This window comes from Acinonyx jubatus, chromosome D3, assembly GCF_027475565.1.
Source record: "Acinonyx jubatus isolate Ajub_Pintada_27869175 chromosome D3, VMU_Ajub_asm_v1.0, whole genome shotgun sequence".
In the NCBI taxonomy this organism is placed as follows: Eukaryota; Metazoa; Chordata; class Mammalia; order Carnivora; family Felidae; genus Acinonyx; species Acinonyx jubatus.
In genome coordinates, this window is record NC_069392.1 from 8229937 (window position 1) to 8246366 (window position 16430).

The 16430-nt window shown below is 40.1% G+C and overlaps 1 protein-coding gene across 2 annotated transcripts in view; it reads left to right on the plus strand.

The window, feature by feature from the left end:
* The window catches only part of ATP2A2 (ATPase sarcoplasmic/endoplasmic reticulum Ca2+ transporting 2), a 58212-nt gene continuing 41782 nt past the window's right edge, over positions 1-16430 (plus strand). Inside the window, exons 1-5 of one of the 2 annotated variants that reach the window (XR_003415598.2) lie at positions 1-717; positions 1424-1441; positions 1529-1611; positions 9604-9708; positions 13594-13732. Coding sequence is in view for 1 of the 2 variants with exons in the window: in XM_027044207.2 (XP_026900008.1) it covers positions 600-717; positions 1424-1441; positions 1529-1611; positions 9604-9708; positions 13594-13732 (463 nt within the window). In the remaining variant the exon portion in view is untranslated. The remainder of the gene's footprint in view (positions 718-1423; positions 1442-1528; positions 1612-9603; positions 9709-13593; positions 13733-16430) is intronic. The other variant, XM_027044207.2, reaches the window with a different exon arrangement.

Consider the following 16430-nt stretch of genomic DNA (forward strand, 5'->3'; position numbering starts at 1 on the left):
GCGGCGAGAGGGGAGGCAGCGGCGGATAAATGCTATTAGAGCAGCCGCCGCGGAGCCGTCCCCGACGCCACCTCCTTCTCCTCCGCCGCAGTTTCCTCCGCCGCTGTCGGGGGTGCGGAGCTGAGAGAATAGGGCGAGCGCGCCGCGCACCACCCTGCCGGCTCGCTGCCCTCGCTCCGTTCCGCCCTCAGGGGTCGGCCGCGCGCCCCCTCCTCCGGCCCGGGTGGGGCCGCGAATCACCTCGGGAGAGTGGGGAGGGGGCTCTGGGGCCGCGGCCTGCGCTCCCGGTGGGCGGTTGAGGGCGAAAGAGGCCCTCCCTTCTGACGAGGGGAGGGAGGGTCAGGAGCCCCCCACCGCCCAGCTGAGCCAGGGGCGTGCGCCGGCGAGGGCCGGGCTGCGAGAGGGGCGGTTGTCTGGGGGAGGGGGCGCGGGGTGATTCAGCGCCCGGCGAGGCGGAAGCGGCCGCAGGAGGAGGAGGAGGGGGGAGAGGCCAGTCAGCGCCTGGGCGCCCAGGGTGGCACGAGCCCGCGGCCCGAGTGCGAGGCGGAGGCGAGGAGGCCGCGGGGACTGGAGGCGAGGCCGGCCGGGCCCCCGCAGCCATGGAGAACGCGCACACAAAGACGGTGGAGGAGGTGCTGGGCTACTTCGGCGTCAACGAGAGCACAGGGCTAAGCCTGGAGCAGGTCAAGAAGCTCAAGGAGAGATGGGGCTCCAACGGTAGGTGCCCGGCGCCGGGGCTGCAGGGGCCCCGCGCGGCCCGGCGCGGGCCCGAGAGCCAGGGAAGATGGCTGACCGGGCTCCACCTCGTGGGTCTGGGCTCCGCGCCCGCCGAGGGCTGCAGGCGGCGGGTCGAGCCCGCGCGCGGGCCCCGCGGGAGAGGGGTTGCAGGCGGGGGCGCCGGGGTCTGTTCTGCGCCTCCTAGATCTCGCGCCTCGAACCCTTGACCTTCCCCGCACACAGCTAGCTCTCCGGCTTCCCGCACGCAGCTGCGGGCCCCGCTGGAGAGACGGACGAGTCTCTTGCAGCTGGGCTGTTCCCTGCGAGACATTTTCTCGTCCCCAGTTTATGAGGCGTCGTTGCAGTTGAGAATGCCTCTAACCGTTCTTGTACTACCCAAAGTTACACATCTGGCAGAAGTCATGACATAGCTGAAATGACTCCTTGTTTCGGGAGCCCTGTTTAGATAGCGATGAGATTTTATGCTTCGGGGTAGACCTAAGGTATTGGTTACGGCAAATACTGCATGTTTTCTTGGGGCTACTATTTTAGTATGGTTTCTATTAAAAGTGGTTGAATGTTCATATACCTAGGTATGTCTTTCAAAGACCGTGGTAATTTTAGGAATTCTCTTTTGAAAGACCATGCTAATTTTTTTTTTTTTCCTCCTTGTTGACACGTTGCCTGGCGAATTTCTGCATTATAGAGTTACCGGCTGAAGAAGGTGAGTAATCTTAACATGTTCTTTTTTTTCTCCCCTTTGTGTTCTGATGTTAAGATGACATTTACAACAAATGTTTGTTTCTCACAGGAAAAACCTTGTTGGAACTTGTGATTGAGCAGTTTGAAGACTTATTAGTTAGAATTTTATTGCTGGCAGCTTGTATATCTTTTGTAAGTATAAAGAAACTTATTTTCTCTCAGAAGGTTGACTCTATTTCATAGATGAAAAAACAAGAAACAAATGTCTATTGGGTGACAATGTTACATTTAGAGACTTAAGCTGTGTCTCCATTTTTTTTCAACTTCAGTATTTTAAAATTATAAACAAAACACTTGAAGCCATTTGTGTTGTAGAAAATGAATGAATGCCTGACATTGACAGTGCAGTTAGAAATTGTTGCTAAATGGCGCAGGGTCTTATAAATTTTTGTGGTTTCTGAGATTTTAACATCAAAAAGTTCTTTATCGGGAAGTCTTTTTTCTGTTTGGGTTCTTCCACTGTGTAAGATCACACTAATATGATGTTGGGCCCTTTGTAGTCTGTAAATAGAACTTACAAAAGGAATATTCCAGTTGCTCTCCCTTCCTGGTAATGGCAAGGTGACAGTTGTTTCTGACAGTGACAAGAATGATGACGGCAGTGATGGCACTACTGTTGACCAAATTTGGTCACTGACCTTTAGGGTGGTATATTTATCTAAATTGGACCCCTGTCTTGAGTGACTCCTAGGTAGAAAGAACAAGGCTCAGTACAATTGGTTCTAGATCTTAAAAATAAAAACAAAACATATAGTGTTTTTTCTTGTTCTGTATGTGCTTACCGAATTGAGTCCTGTATGGTTGCTAAGAAACTAGTGAAATGCAAAGGACTACAGCAGAAACAGGGTGATGGGTTGGTGAGGATATTTCTAGGTTATATTAACATTTTTTTTTCTGCTCAATGTTAATTTTTTATTGTATTTTTTCTTGGGCAGTGGACTTCTTGGTAGTTTTCCTAAAAATGGTCATGAGTAGGACATAGAAGTTCCTAATCCTAACAGCAAGGGATGACTTTTGCTCTTTTTTTTTTTCTCTTCCAAATTTTTATTTAAATTCTAGTTAGTTAACACATAATGTAATACTGGTTGCAGGAGTAGAATTTAGTGATTCATCACTTAAATATAACACCCAGTGCTCATCATAACAAGTGCTCTTCTTAATACCCATCACCCATTTAGCCCATCCCCCACCCACCTACCTCCCTCCATCCACCGTAGTTCTCTTATCATTACACTTTTGTTTTAAATTACAGTATATTAGTCTTATAAAATAGGATGGGAAGTGATGGGAAGTGAAATTCACCCAGTGTAATATGTTTTTTCAGGCTTCACAAAATTGACAGAGCTTCAAGGTTTCATTTTTGTATGTTTGTACATATGCAAGCCCCAGAAATCTCCTTTGTTCTTTATGACAGCCATATCGTAGAAGACTATTTTGAGAACTAAGTAAAAAGGAAGCAGTGGGCACTTCTTTAGGTGAGGGGGGAAATTTGGTAAGAGGTGAGTTTTTTGGAGTAATACTATTTACAAATTCTATCATGCCATTTGGCAAAGTGATATGTAGCTATAAATAATTCAGTCCTCAAGAATGTTTTCTATGGTTTTCATTGAATAAAATTAAGAGAGTGTCATAGCAAATCATTCAGCATTCTGAATTACTCTATACCTCTTAACATGTCTGTCTGTTCTTGATTAATTCAACACCACCCACCCCTCCACCCTCCCCCACCCTCTCTAAACGGCTGCTGCTTTACCGATTAAGATAAAGGAGTAGAGCTGTTTGATTAACCAGTTTCAGTACTTTGTCATGGCACAAAACAAATAATACATTTGGGGTAGTGTAATGTTTATGTTTAAGCTAGCTGCATAATTCTGAAGTAGCCTCAGCGTTGGTAATTAAAATACGGGGGTTCAATAACGTTATCAGGGACCCCTTAGAATAAGTCAGCTGGTATATACAGGGCAGAGAGGAAATAAATTTTTTTGAGTTATTCTGTGTGTGTAACTTAAGGCAGTGTTGTAACATCACTGGCATTATTTCTAATAAACAAGCTCTTGGATATTTAGGTTGTATAGGATCTCTTGAGTTGCCAGTTTTGAATGACTTTATATTAGCACTTTGATTTAGTAATGTATGTGATTTTTACTTTGAAGAAAGGATCTTCTAGTTTCTAAGCATTTTCAAATGGGTTTTAAAATATTTGCTTTAATTTTATCATAGGGCAGGGTGTTGGATTTTTATAGCTTTATAGAGCTATATTTTGGAATTGAAATTGAATTACCTTTTTGGTAACTACTCGGAGTTAATGCTCAGGAAATGAACTGGGTGACATTTTTATTTTATGGGTTGATAAAGAAACATAATAAATTTTAGGAAATACTGTTAGTTTGCTTTGACTTGGTTGATCAAGACATTTTGGATTTAAAACTTGCTTCGTTGATTTTCTTTATGTGGAATTGGCACTACTGCTACATTGTGCTTGACCTTTTCATTCCTCATTTCTTTATCTTTCAAAAGATCACTGAGTCTTTTTTGTGGTAATCTGTTTATTCCTATGTAACAGGAGAATCATGGTAGAATATTCATGCTCTTTTGGAAGAGTGAATAGGCAGTTCTACAACATGTACACGATGTATGATATATCCTCAGGTTCTGAAGTTAAAAAGAAATATTAGGCGTTAGTGATTTATTTCAGATGTCAGACTAAGTGTTAACTGTAGGAAGCTACATTCATGTTTTACACTCATGACCTGTATGGATAAAGGGTTTGTTTTTTTTTTAATGTTTATTTTTTGAGAGAGAGACAGCACGAGTGGGAGAGGGGCAGAGAGAAAGAATCTGAAGCAGGCTCCAGGCTCTGAGCTTTTAGCAGAGTCCAACGTGGGGCTTGAACTCGTGAACCACGAGATCATGACCTGAGCTGAAGTCAGATGCTTAACTGACTGCACCATCCAGGTGCCTAGGGATAAAGGGTGATTAACTTGTAATGTTCACCAAATATAAGTAGTTTTTGTTTTCTTTATTTTATTTTATTTTTTTAAGTTCACTTGGATTGGAAGAAGTGAGCTATCTCTGTCCCATTGCATATAAAGTAACATTAGAAATTCCTTAATTTGACATTTAGGACCTGCTGTCCTTTCAGTTTGTCTTTATGTCCTCTTTAGTCACAACTTTGCCCTTCATTTAATACATCATATGGTTTCTTACTGGAATACCCGTTCTTTTCTCTCTTTTACTGCTTCATTAGGTATTTATTGAACACCTGGGACACGGCACAGACGCTGGGGATATAGCATTGAACAAAATAGGAAAAGTCTTTGACCTGGAGCTGACATTCTAATGGAGGCAGATTATAAACAAGTAAAACATGTAGTCTGTTGGACAGTGATAGAGAACTAAAGCAGAGGGATAAGAATATGAGGAGGAAGGAGTGCAGTTTTTAAGTAGGGCGGTCAGAAAAGTCTTCCAAGAAGGTGACATTAGAGAAAAGACCTGAAGGAGATGAGCAGGAGGGCCATATTTGCCTCCTCTGTATGCATGAAGTCCTCTGATAACATGGTTTGTCAAAGTTTCTCTACCCTCCATCCCCCTGTCCCCACCACAGCTACTTCGATGGGTTCTGAAATGCTACTAAAACTTTCTTAGAGCAAGGCACTTTTCAGCTTCTCACTTGTAATTGAATAGTTTGTTTTTCCTTCCTCCTGGGCCCTTTAAAAGGGATTCTTAATATTTTTTAGAGCCTAGGTTAGTGCTTTTGATAGAACAGATAGATATTTGAGTGAGTTTGTGTTGGTAGCATTTTCAAAATACAGAAAAATGTAGATCTGTTTTCTTAGAACAATATAGTCAAGAAGTGTTTTATATAATGTAGTGATTTTATTTTTTTCCCTGTATTTTAATTTCTTAAAAAAAAAAGATAAAATGGGTAGTTTACTGATGGGTTTAATTTATTTAGAGCTTTTCTTTAAAATGTTTTGAAAGGTGAATGTGTGTTTTTCTTTTTTTTTTTTTTTTCTTTTTAAATATTTGTTTTAGAGAGAGCAAGACTGAGCATGAGCAGGGGAGGGAGAGAGAGAGGGAGACACAGAATCCCAAGCAGGCTCCAAGCTCTGAGCTATCAGCACAGAACCCAATGCAGGGCTCGAACCTACAAACCCTGAGGTCATAACCTGAGCTGAAGTCGGACACTTAACTGACTGAGCTGCCCAGGCACCCATGTGTTTTTCTTTTTAAACATTATGTTCTCAAATCTAAAAACAGTATTTTTATTTTTTTTAAACATTTATTTTGAGAGAGAAAATATGAACGGGTAAGAGCAGAGGCGGGGAGAGAGAGAGAATCTCAAGCAGGCTCCATGCTCAGCACAGAGCCTGACATGGGGCTCAATCCCATGACCCTGGGATAAGTTTTGTGTGTGGATCAGAAGAGAATATGGTCTAATTCATACTTTTTTTTTTTTTTTTTTTAATGGCTGAAAGAATTTTCGTTTTCTACCCTCAGAAAATTGTCATAACATTTGTTGGTGATACATTTTTTCATTCTTGTATAGCGTTTAACTTCCATTTTCTCTTTAAAACTTTTTTTTATGTGAATTTTTTCATTTATTGAATAAGTGTTTGAGTATCCAATGGCATCGCAAGTTTCTTAAGGATAAAGGAGGAATGCAGGCCAGTGCCCTTGGTCTTAAAAATGTGCTTATGCTCTCTCTCATTGTCTTTTTTTTTTTTTTGGATCTTGTTAAGAGCTCAGTATATTATCCCAACACGGAGCTAAGATAATGGAGTCACAGAACCATGACTGTCTCCCACTGGAATATACCTTTTTACTTTGGATTAAAATTTGCTTTTTTAAAAATTTTTTTTCTTTTAACGTTTATTTATTTTTGAGACAGAGAGAGACAGAGCATGAACAGGGGAGGGGCAGAGAGAGAGGGAGACACAGAATCTGAAACAGGCTCCAGTCTCTGAGCGGTCAGCCCAGAGCCCGATGCGGGGCTCGAACTCACGGACCGTGAGATCATGACCTGAGCCGAAGTCGGACGCTTAACCGACCAAGCCACCCAGGTGCCCCATAAATTTGCTTTTATTCATTAAACTCTGCTCTCCAGTGTCTTTTGGTTGTCACATCAGAAATTACTGTGATGTGCAGAGATCAGTCTTAACAGATAACTAGACAGCCTGTCCTACTGTACTGAAGCAGTTTAAACTGTAGTTGAACATTCATTAGTAAGTGGTTACCTTGAATAGGATTGGCAAATTTGAAACTTTGAACTTGCTGGATTATATAAGCCCCAGAAGATTGGTATTGGTACTGTATTAATAGTGCAAAGCAAAGGAAAGAAGAAACACCCTGCCTAACATTATGCAGTAGAATAGTGTTGATTAAGTTGGTTACTTCTTACCCTGAGTGTTGAAGTTCATATACTCCCCTTAGGGTCTTGTACCGCAAAAGCTGTATGAAATTTTGTTTCATTCATTCATGCCTCTACAGTAAATAGCATCATCTGTGTACCAGAGACCCTTCTAGGCCTCTGGGGATACAGAGGCGAACACAAGGCAATATAAATAGATAATTATTTGTGTTCACCTATTCTCAGTAAAGATTTTTAGGAACATTCTCCCTCATACAAACATTTGTATAACTTGGGATAAACCGTAATTATGAACTAACTGTGCTATAATGTCAATAAGGCATCTTTCACCAAAATGAAAGATGCCTGTGCCGCACACTGCTCCTCACTCCCTTCCACGTCTCATGGGATCTTTCATTTGTCAGCAGCATCATCCCACATACACTGGAAGTTTTCTTTACAATAGAACAAACCATGAAGGACCGCATAATATGATATGAACCTGAACAACTGGATTGGTTCCTACCAGTTAACGAAATATGGGTTGATCGTCACTTTGGACTGTAGCATTTAATTATTTGGCTTATTTGTGGTTTCAAAACAGACATTTTAAAAAGTATTCAGGAAGTTGATGGTTGTCTATTTTAAGTAGGTTCAGCACCAGCCTTCCACCCTGAGAATTTGCCTACTAGTTTCTCATCAAACAGTAGTTAATATACTTGTAGAACTTTCAAATAATTACGAATGCCTGGGTATCTTACACAGAAACATTTAAAGTCATATAGTGTTAAGAAAAGGCTACTACGTTGTATAGATTAGGATTTTTACGTAAGTGATAAATACTATTTGTGCAGAAGAACCACACGTTTCTTGAAAAGTAGAGATTTGGTCTGATAGTCCTGTCCTTTGCTCCAACTCTTACGGGTTATTGCTTTAAGTTTGTTCCTCAGGACTAGCTGCCAAGAGGGAAGTTCATACCCTTTTTAACAAGGTGTGAAGCTTATCTTACAGTTGCTAATGCCTCACTGACCTTTGGAAAGGTCCTGGTTACTCTTCAAGTTGAGCGATTTTTCTCCCCCAAGAGCTAATTAAGTTTCTTATTTCTGATATGTTCTCCTTGGCAAATGTTTGAAAGGCTAGTATCAAAGCAGCTGTGATCTTGCATCTATCAAAATTTATAACTTCCTAGAGAAGTTTTCATTTTGGCACTAGGCCTGACCTTAACACCAGGAATGCCCTGTTGAAAGCTTGTGGCAACATTTATATTCATTCTGGTTTTCTGCCTGCCCTGGTTCTCTCACTAGCTGTCAGTGGTCATTGGTACCTATCAGAACCTGGTCCTCGTGTCTCCTGGGTTTTTTTTCCTGCTCAGGTTGATATTTCTTGTTCATCATTCCCCTATCTTGGAAAATCCATGTTGGGCCTGGCCTTATTCATCTCTCTGATTGTTTACTATGTTTCCTATATGTGTAAAAGCTCACTTTATAGTACTCCACTAAGTATAAACATAGATGGTTTCATTATTGCTATGAATCCTATCCCACGGTATTAAAAAGTATCAAAACCAGTACCTTGATTGTTTACTAAATAGATTTAAAGAAAAGGTTTTATTGTGAAACATGCAAGCATGTTAAGCAATGTTAAAGGCAAATCTTATCTCCTAGATTGAATATTAGATACATTTGACATCCTTTCTGGATTGGCAGTTTTTTACAGAAATGAGTTTTTAACCATTTAGATGGCTATTTTACTGTGTTCTTTATCATTAAAGATTTGTGGTGTTGGGTTCTCCTACCACCTTAAGTTTGCTCAGTTATGAAGTTTATTGTGGCTCTCTTAACTCGTAGCTTTTATGTCCTGACAAGGTTATGGTTGTGTGAGCTAGAAATTAATTTTCTGCTCATTTTTCTTGGGGCAGTGTTCTGTGTCCATTTGTAAATAACATTTTTGAACTTCTGTCATCTCTGAAGTACTGTATTGCTATACTGTCATATGTAGGATAACCTTCAAAATATATTCCTGATCAGAACAACCTTGAGTATTAAGAGGCGACCTATAATAGAACCACTGAAAATAACTGGGACATTATCAGGTTTTGCACTCCAGAATTTTGAGTTCATGATCAAGGTTTTTGTTTTATTTTGTTTTTGTAGAGATGCGGGGAGGGACAGAGGCAGAGGCAGAATCTTAACTAGGCTCCACGCTAAACACAGAGCCAGTGGGGGCCCAGTCTCAAAACCATAATATCATGGCCTGAGCTGAAATCAAGAGTCAGACGCTTAACTGACTGAGCCACCCAGGAGCCCCTCACAATATTTTTACTATAAGTTTATGTCTGTGGGTATTATTTGATATTAGTTGATATTAATTTGATATGATTTGATAGGAAGCAAGTCAGCAGAGTTGTGGATGATTGCCTTTTATTTTAACAAAACCAAGAACTTAAGTTTTACTTCTGAATATATACATATAAAATGAATGGGATTTAATTCCCAGAAATCATTTTTTTTGGATTTTAAAACAGTTATTATGTGAAAAGTTAGCTTTTGAAGGGTATTAAGAAGTTGTATAGTTTCGATTCTCAAGAAGTACTGTGAGCAAGAGACGTAAGCCCGTTGTTTATGTCCTTACATTTTGCCACCATTTGTTTCTAGGGACTGTAAGAAAAGAGACTTGGTATATTGCAATTCCTTTAGTGCTCGCCACTTCTGGTGTAAAGTGGCACTAAGCCTAAAAACACATTACAGTTCTAACCCGTGCCATTTCTCTTCTAGGTTTTGGCTTGGTTTGAAGAAGGTGAAGAAACAATTACAGCCTTTGTAGAACCCTTTGTAATTTTACTTATATTAGTAGCCAATGCTATTGTGGGTGTGTGGCAGGTAAGCAAAATTATGCAGTGCTAGATTTTAGTAATTTATGTAAGTGAGTTAAACTGTGTTAATCTGTTTTTTCCTTATGTGTTAACTAAAAAAATCTGGAGAGTCTACAGATGTTTTTTCTTTTGTCTGTTTGTTTAATGGCAACATTTTAGACCTCTCATGCATGTATATAATTTGCTGTTAAAATTGCTCATCCTGGGGCGCCTGGGTGGCGCAGTCGGTTAAGCGTCCGACTTCAGCCAGGTCACGATCTCGCGGTCCGTGAGTTCGAGCCCCACGTCAGGCTCTGGGCTGATGGCTTAGAGTCTGGAGCCTGTTTCCGATTCTGTGTCTCCCTCTCTCTCTGCCCCTCCCCCGTTCACGCTCTGTCTCTCTCTGTCCCAAAAATAAATAAACATTGAAAAAAAAATTAAAAAAAAAAATTGCTCATCCTTCATGGTAGCATGGAGTTAAAAATAATGGATGAGAGAAGCTACTTAAGAAAAAACCAGAAAATTTGAGATCCACTGTCTTTGTATTTCCTAGCTGCTTCCTTTGAAAAATTTCATAAACTCAATGTCAGTTTTATCTCCTTGGATTTTTGGTGGTGGTGGTGGTGGTGGTGGTGTGTGTGTATATTTAGCAATATAAATTGTTTTCTCTTCAGAGCATGCTCCTGGCTATTTTCCCTCAGTTGCCTAGGCCTTTCTGACTCACAGAATGGAAGCCAGTGTATAGAACCATAATATAATGGGATTCCTACCCACCCCACTTTTTGTAATTAACTGTTCTGTAGATACCTACTTTGAGGACTTCAGCTTACTAAGACTGTTGATGTGTTTGATTTTTTTTTGTTGTTTGAATATATTTTAACAGACTGAGACTAATACTTCAAATTCATTTTAAGTATTGATATTTAAGCATGGATATAATCACCCGTTTCAGGACTAAAATAGAGTGCGTCTACAGTCTTAATTTAAGTGGAAACATTTTATAATCATACTTAGTTAGCCCTGTTAGAGTTTAAACTTCTGATCTTATAAATGAACATGAAGGTCTTTGTATAGTGGGATCAGATAGAAAAGATGACCTATTTGGAAGAAAATTTTAATGGTGCTGTTCCTTTTAATTTTGTCTAAAATTGTTTATATTTAAGTAGAAATGATCCCTTTGTGAATATGGGCTAGAGAAACAATACATGGCATTAGATTGTCCTTCTCAAGCTAATAATACGTATTTTCCTATTAAATAATCACTGCCGGTTACGAGGTAGATACTACATACATTCCCATGTCATTGTTACAGTGATCTTGTAAGGCAAATGATATTGCCATTTGACAGATGTGATGTTAAGGTCCACAGTGATTAAGTGACTTTTTAAGGGCCATACAGGTAGGATGTAGAGTATCTGGGATTTGAATCCAGCCTTAGTCTGATCCAAATTCCAAAGTAAAATTTTACACCAGTTTTCACAGGACTTTTATGTTTATCTTAGTTTTAAAAATAACATTTTTAGGTCTTAATCTCATTTACGTAGTATACAGAATGGTATGAGTAATACCGAAGGGTGCTTGCCTTCTCGAAGTAGGGAAAGTAGAAATCCAGTGCAAGGTAGTATTGGGAGGTGGGGGGGCACATACTGCTGGCCAGTGTCATCAAAGAAGCCTTCTTACAGAAGGTGACAAGTGATTGGGAGCTATAGAGAAACCAAGCTTTGTTCAGTTTTAGTATGTATGTTGCCAAAGTGAATGCCTGATACAACCTATTTGAATCTGAGATCATTTGTTTCTCTTTTCCACTCCTATGCTCTAAATATTCCTTTCGATTGTTTGAGTTGAAGGAAAGGCTTTTCAAGTAATTTTAACTGGCATCTTTGTCCTTGGGGTCTGAGATAACTTATCTTTAATGCTTCTAATTTAAATGTACCTTTGCTAATTTTTAGTAGAAGTAAAATACAGTGCTCTTGGGACATTTCTTAACCTTGAGCAGTCTAGTTAAACTCTACCTGACATGACCTTGAAGGAGAGAGAAAAGGAATTAAAACTGCCACAGTGAATAAATGGGAAGGGGTAGTCCTGCAAAATAGTTTCACATTTGACTAATTGAGTAGCAACAGTGCTGAGAATTTACTCTTTCTACACTGTCAGTAGCATTTGAACTTAATTAGGGTTAAATGTTCTAGTAGTTCTGTTTTAAGGTGATGCAGGTGATATTCTTTAAGCAGATCTTATATGGGGTTGAAGTTATTTTTATCATGAGGTCCCCAAATTTAACATCTTTTATACTTTTTTAGGGATGCGTACATTAAAAAAAGTGAGACCTGGGGCTCCTGGGTGGCTCAGTCGGTTAAGCGTCCGACTTCGGCTCAGGTCACGATCTCGCAGTTCGTGAGTTCAAGCCCCGCATCGGGCTCTGGGCTGATGGCTCAGAGCCTGGAGCCTGCTTCCGATTCTGTGTTTCCCTCTCTCTCTGCCCCTCCCCCGTTCATGCTGTGTCTCTCTCTGTCTCAAAAATAAATAAACGTTAAAAAAAAAAAAAAAGTGAGACCTATGCTATTAGCTTTCAGGTTTTTTTTTTTAATTTTTTTTTTTAATGTTTATTTATTTTTGAGACAGAGACAGAGCACGAACAGGGGAGGGGCAGAGAGAGAGGGAGACACAGAATCGGAAGCAGGCTCCAGGCTCTGAGCCATCAGCCCAGAGCCCGACACGGGGCTCGAACTCACGGACCGTGAGATGGTGACCTGAGCCGAAGTCGGACGCTTAACCGACTGAGCCACCCAGGCGCCCCTAGCTTTCAGTTTTGAGTCCTCTCAATTTCACTTTAAGCAGGTTTCAGGATTTTTCACAACAGACCATAATTCTTAGAGTAGGGTAAAAAATGAGATCACCTGGTATTGTGCATAAATTCTGTCCAAATAAAGGTTAAATTGAGCTTTATATCAGAAAGCAAAAAGTGAGAAATGAACCTTGTCCTTCGTGCACTGAGTAGCCCTCTTGGGCATGCACTGTGTCGATTTGCTCCTTCACTTCTGATTGCTTAGTCTCCAAAATGAGAGGAGACAAATGGCACATGTGCTTTTCTTTCTTCTTTTTTTTTCTCACCCCCTTACAGGAACCTTCCCTTAGCTTTTTTTTTTTTTTTTTTTTTTTAAGCATTACTCATTTTGATTTCTGTATCTTTCATCTCGAAATTTGGAAAGAAAAACTGTGTGGCTAATTTTTGATATGTTCATATGCAGTATTACAATAAATATGGTATGGGACTGGCAGTTCTCTTATGAGACTCCAGCCATTTATTGGTTTTCAGTACTGTAGAAAGATCTCCTAGAAATTGTGAGATGTAACTTGATTTTTTTTTTTACAGGTGATGACCTGTAGCATGTACTGTGTGCCAAAACACAGTCTAAATGGTTTGTTAATCCTCACAGTGCTTGAGGTAGTAGCGTCAGTGTCTAAGCTTTGTAGGCACCAAACCTTGTGCGTTGTGTAACTCAGGCACAGTCACATAGCTGTTAAGCGAAAAAAGCCTGCAGTCACCCTAAGCAGTCTATCCTAGACCAGCACCTTTTACTGAGACAGGATCGGTTTCAGTGGTGTGGCTGTATTTGGAGGTGAGGGCCATGTTACACAGTGGGCTTGGGGATGACAGATTCTGTAACGGCTTTCCCTGTTGTTTTATTCCCTTATCCTTCTTAGGGTGCTTGGCTTCTTCGTTTTCTAGCACAGAATCCTAAGAGCCTAGTGTGTATCATCTTATGATGTGTATTGTTAATAAATGTCATGAATGTGCATCTCTGGTGTCTTTTTTTTTTTTTAAGTTGAGAAGTCTGAAATTTGATTCCTTGGAATAAAATACTAATTTGCAGTGGTGGGTATATGTTCATTGCTTTTATCTTTTTTATAGGAAAGAAATGCTGAGAATGCTATTGAAGCCCTTAAGGAATATGAGCCTGAAATGGGCAAAGTATATCGACAGGACAGAAAGAGTGTACAGCGGATTAAAGCTAAGGACATAGTTCCTGGTGATATTGTAGAAATTGCTGGTGAGTTGAGTTGTTCATTGTCTTATCTTAGATTGTATATCTGAATGCAGTTCCATTTCTCAAAGCTCATAATTAAGTGTTTTAAAAATATGCTCATGTATCAATTCTATCAACAAGGTTTTGGTGATTTCCAACCAAATCAAGTGTTCTCTATATTTTGAGGTGTTTGGCACCTCCTTTGTGTTGTATTCATAAGGTTTGTTGTAAACAGCGTTTTGAACTATTGTACTTACTTTTGGTCCATTGTAGAACACTAGCACTAGTGAAATAGTGAACTTAATCTCAATTTGACACTTAGTTGTAGTGAGCAATTTAGAATACTAGTTAAGGGCTACATAGTTATTCCTGTTTTGATTCTTGACACAATGTTTAGTCATACTTGTAACTATCAGGCTAAGTAGATGGTTAAGAATAAGTTCATGGCTCTAGGGGCGCCTGGGTGGCTCAGTTGGCTATACTTCCGACTTTGGCTCAGGTCATGACCTTACGGTTTGTGGGTTCCAGCCCTACATTGGGCTCTGGGCTGACAACTCAGAGCCTGGGGCCTGCTTCCAATTCTGTGTCTCCCTCTCTCTCTACTCCTCCCCCCACTCTTTCTCTCTCTTTCTCTTTCTCTCTCTCTCTCTCTCTCTCTCTCAAAAATAAATTAAAAAATTAAGAGTAATTTCATGGCTCTAAAAAATTCTGCTTTAGAATACTTTTACAAAACACAGAGCCTGAGGTCTTGGCCTGGGTTCTGTGGGTGGGCTTCAAAGAGTTTGTGAATCCAAAATGCAGGGCCAGAGCTCTCCACAGGTCTTAAAGGTGTTCGTATCCTCATTGATCAAGATTGGTGCCATGTTTTTAGGTGGCCCAGGATGCTTAGAACTAATAAGAATAGTCTAGGCTTTTTGCTGGAGATATTATATTGGATAATTCACATTATCCTGGTTTTTCACACCTTTCTTAGCTCAGAATATTTTTTACCAGTTGTCCCTTGAACAATGCAGGAGTTGGGGCACTCAAGAATCCATGTGTAACTTTTGACTTCCCCAAATTTACTAGTGGCCTGCTGTTGGCCTTATGCAGAACATAGTCAACACGTGTTTTGTGTATGTTTTATATACTGTATTCTTAAAGTAAGCTAGAGAAAAAATGTTAAAATCATAAGGAAGAGGAAATACATTTATAGGACTGTGTGGTAAATAAAATCCACATGGAGGTGGACCTATGCAATTCAAATCCATGATATTCAAGGGTCAGTGGTACTCAGTTTCTTTTTGTGAATTGTCTTGGTAATGCTTCACACTGGCTTGTGATGAAGTTGTTCTTTGTCATCATTGTGTTTTTCCTTTTAATGAACAGGATTCAAAGTGCTACATCTCTTGGCCTGTGTTCTGTATTTTTGGCCTCTGAAAGGAAATTGCCTTGTCATAGGTATTCTCTCATCCATAATTTTTCTTTCTTCCAGGGAAGGAGCAGTGTTGCCTATATGCCAACACGTTGGTTTAATTGTGTTAACAAAAGTACAGCTCAGAATGAAGTGGGCCATTGCATTTTTTTTTTTTTTTGAGAGAGAGTGCAAGCAAGGGAGGAGCAGAGAGACAGAGGGAGAGAGAATCTCAAAGCAGGATCTGTGCTGTCAGTGCAGAGCCCGATGTTGGACTGGAACTCAAGAACTTGAGATCATGACCTGAGCCAAAACCAAGAGTTGAACACTTAACCAAATGAGCCACCCAGGTGCCCCTGGATTGATTGATTGATTGATTATTTATTTATTTATCTATTTATTTATTTATTTCGAGTAATCTCTACACCCATTGTGGGGTTCAAACTTAGGATCCTGAGATCAAGAGTTCCATGCTTCACTGACTGAACCAGCCAGGTGCTGCCCCATTGGATTTTTTTTTTTTTTTTTGACAGTCACAACAAAGTTTATTACAATGAGAGGCAAGGCCGACCTATCGGGACCAACACTCTTGATAAGAGTGCGGCCTCTCGAACAGCCGGGGTACAGAGTTGTTTTGTTTTGTTTTGTTTTTTCTTCAATATATGAAATTTATTGTCAAATTGGTTTCCATACAACACCCAGTGCTCATCCCAAAAGGTGTCCTCAATACCCATCACCCACCCTCCCCTCCCTCCCACCCCCCATCAACCCTCAGTTTGCCCATTGGATTTTTTAAACTTATTTAAAAAAAAATAAGAATATTGCAACAATAGTACAAAGTTCCCGCATAGCCTTTACCCAGTAAATGTGTTAATGTTTTATCCCATGAGCATTATTCTCTTTCAGTCTGTATCTATACATTTACACCTTTTTGTCTGAATTATTTGAGAGTACATTGTAGGCATGATGCCTTTTTAATCCTCAGTACTTGAGTGTTTATAAAATCAGGAACATGTCCTCAGTATAAGTCCAGACAATTATCAAAATCAGGACATTGATACAAAACTTTAATCTACAAACTTCATACCCATTTTACCATTTGTCACAGTGGTTTTATGGCAGAAATATGAATTAGGGAATTCTGCCTTTGATACAGAAAATAGGTCAGAATGGAGAAGGCTGGAGATAGGCTATTTTGATAGCATAGGCCAGAGGTAATGAGACCCAAGACATAACGAGAGCTGTAGCATTAAGAATAACGGGGGATTTTGTTTATGAATAGTGGTTCTTAAGCAGAGATGCACATCAGAGTTGTCTGGGGGCACTGTC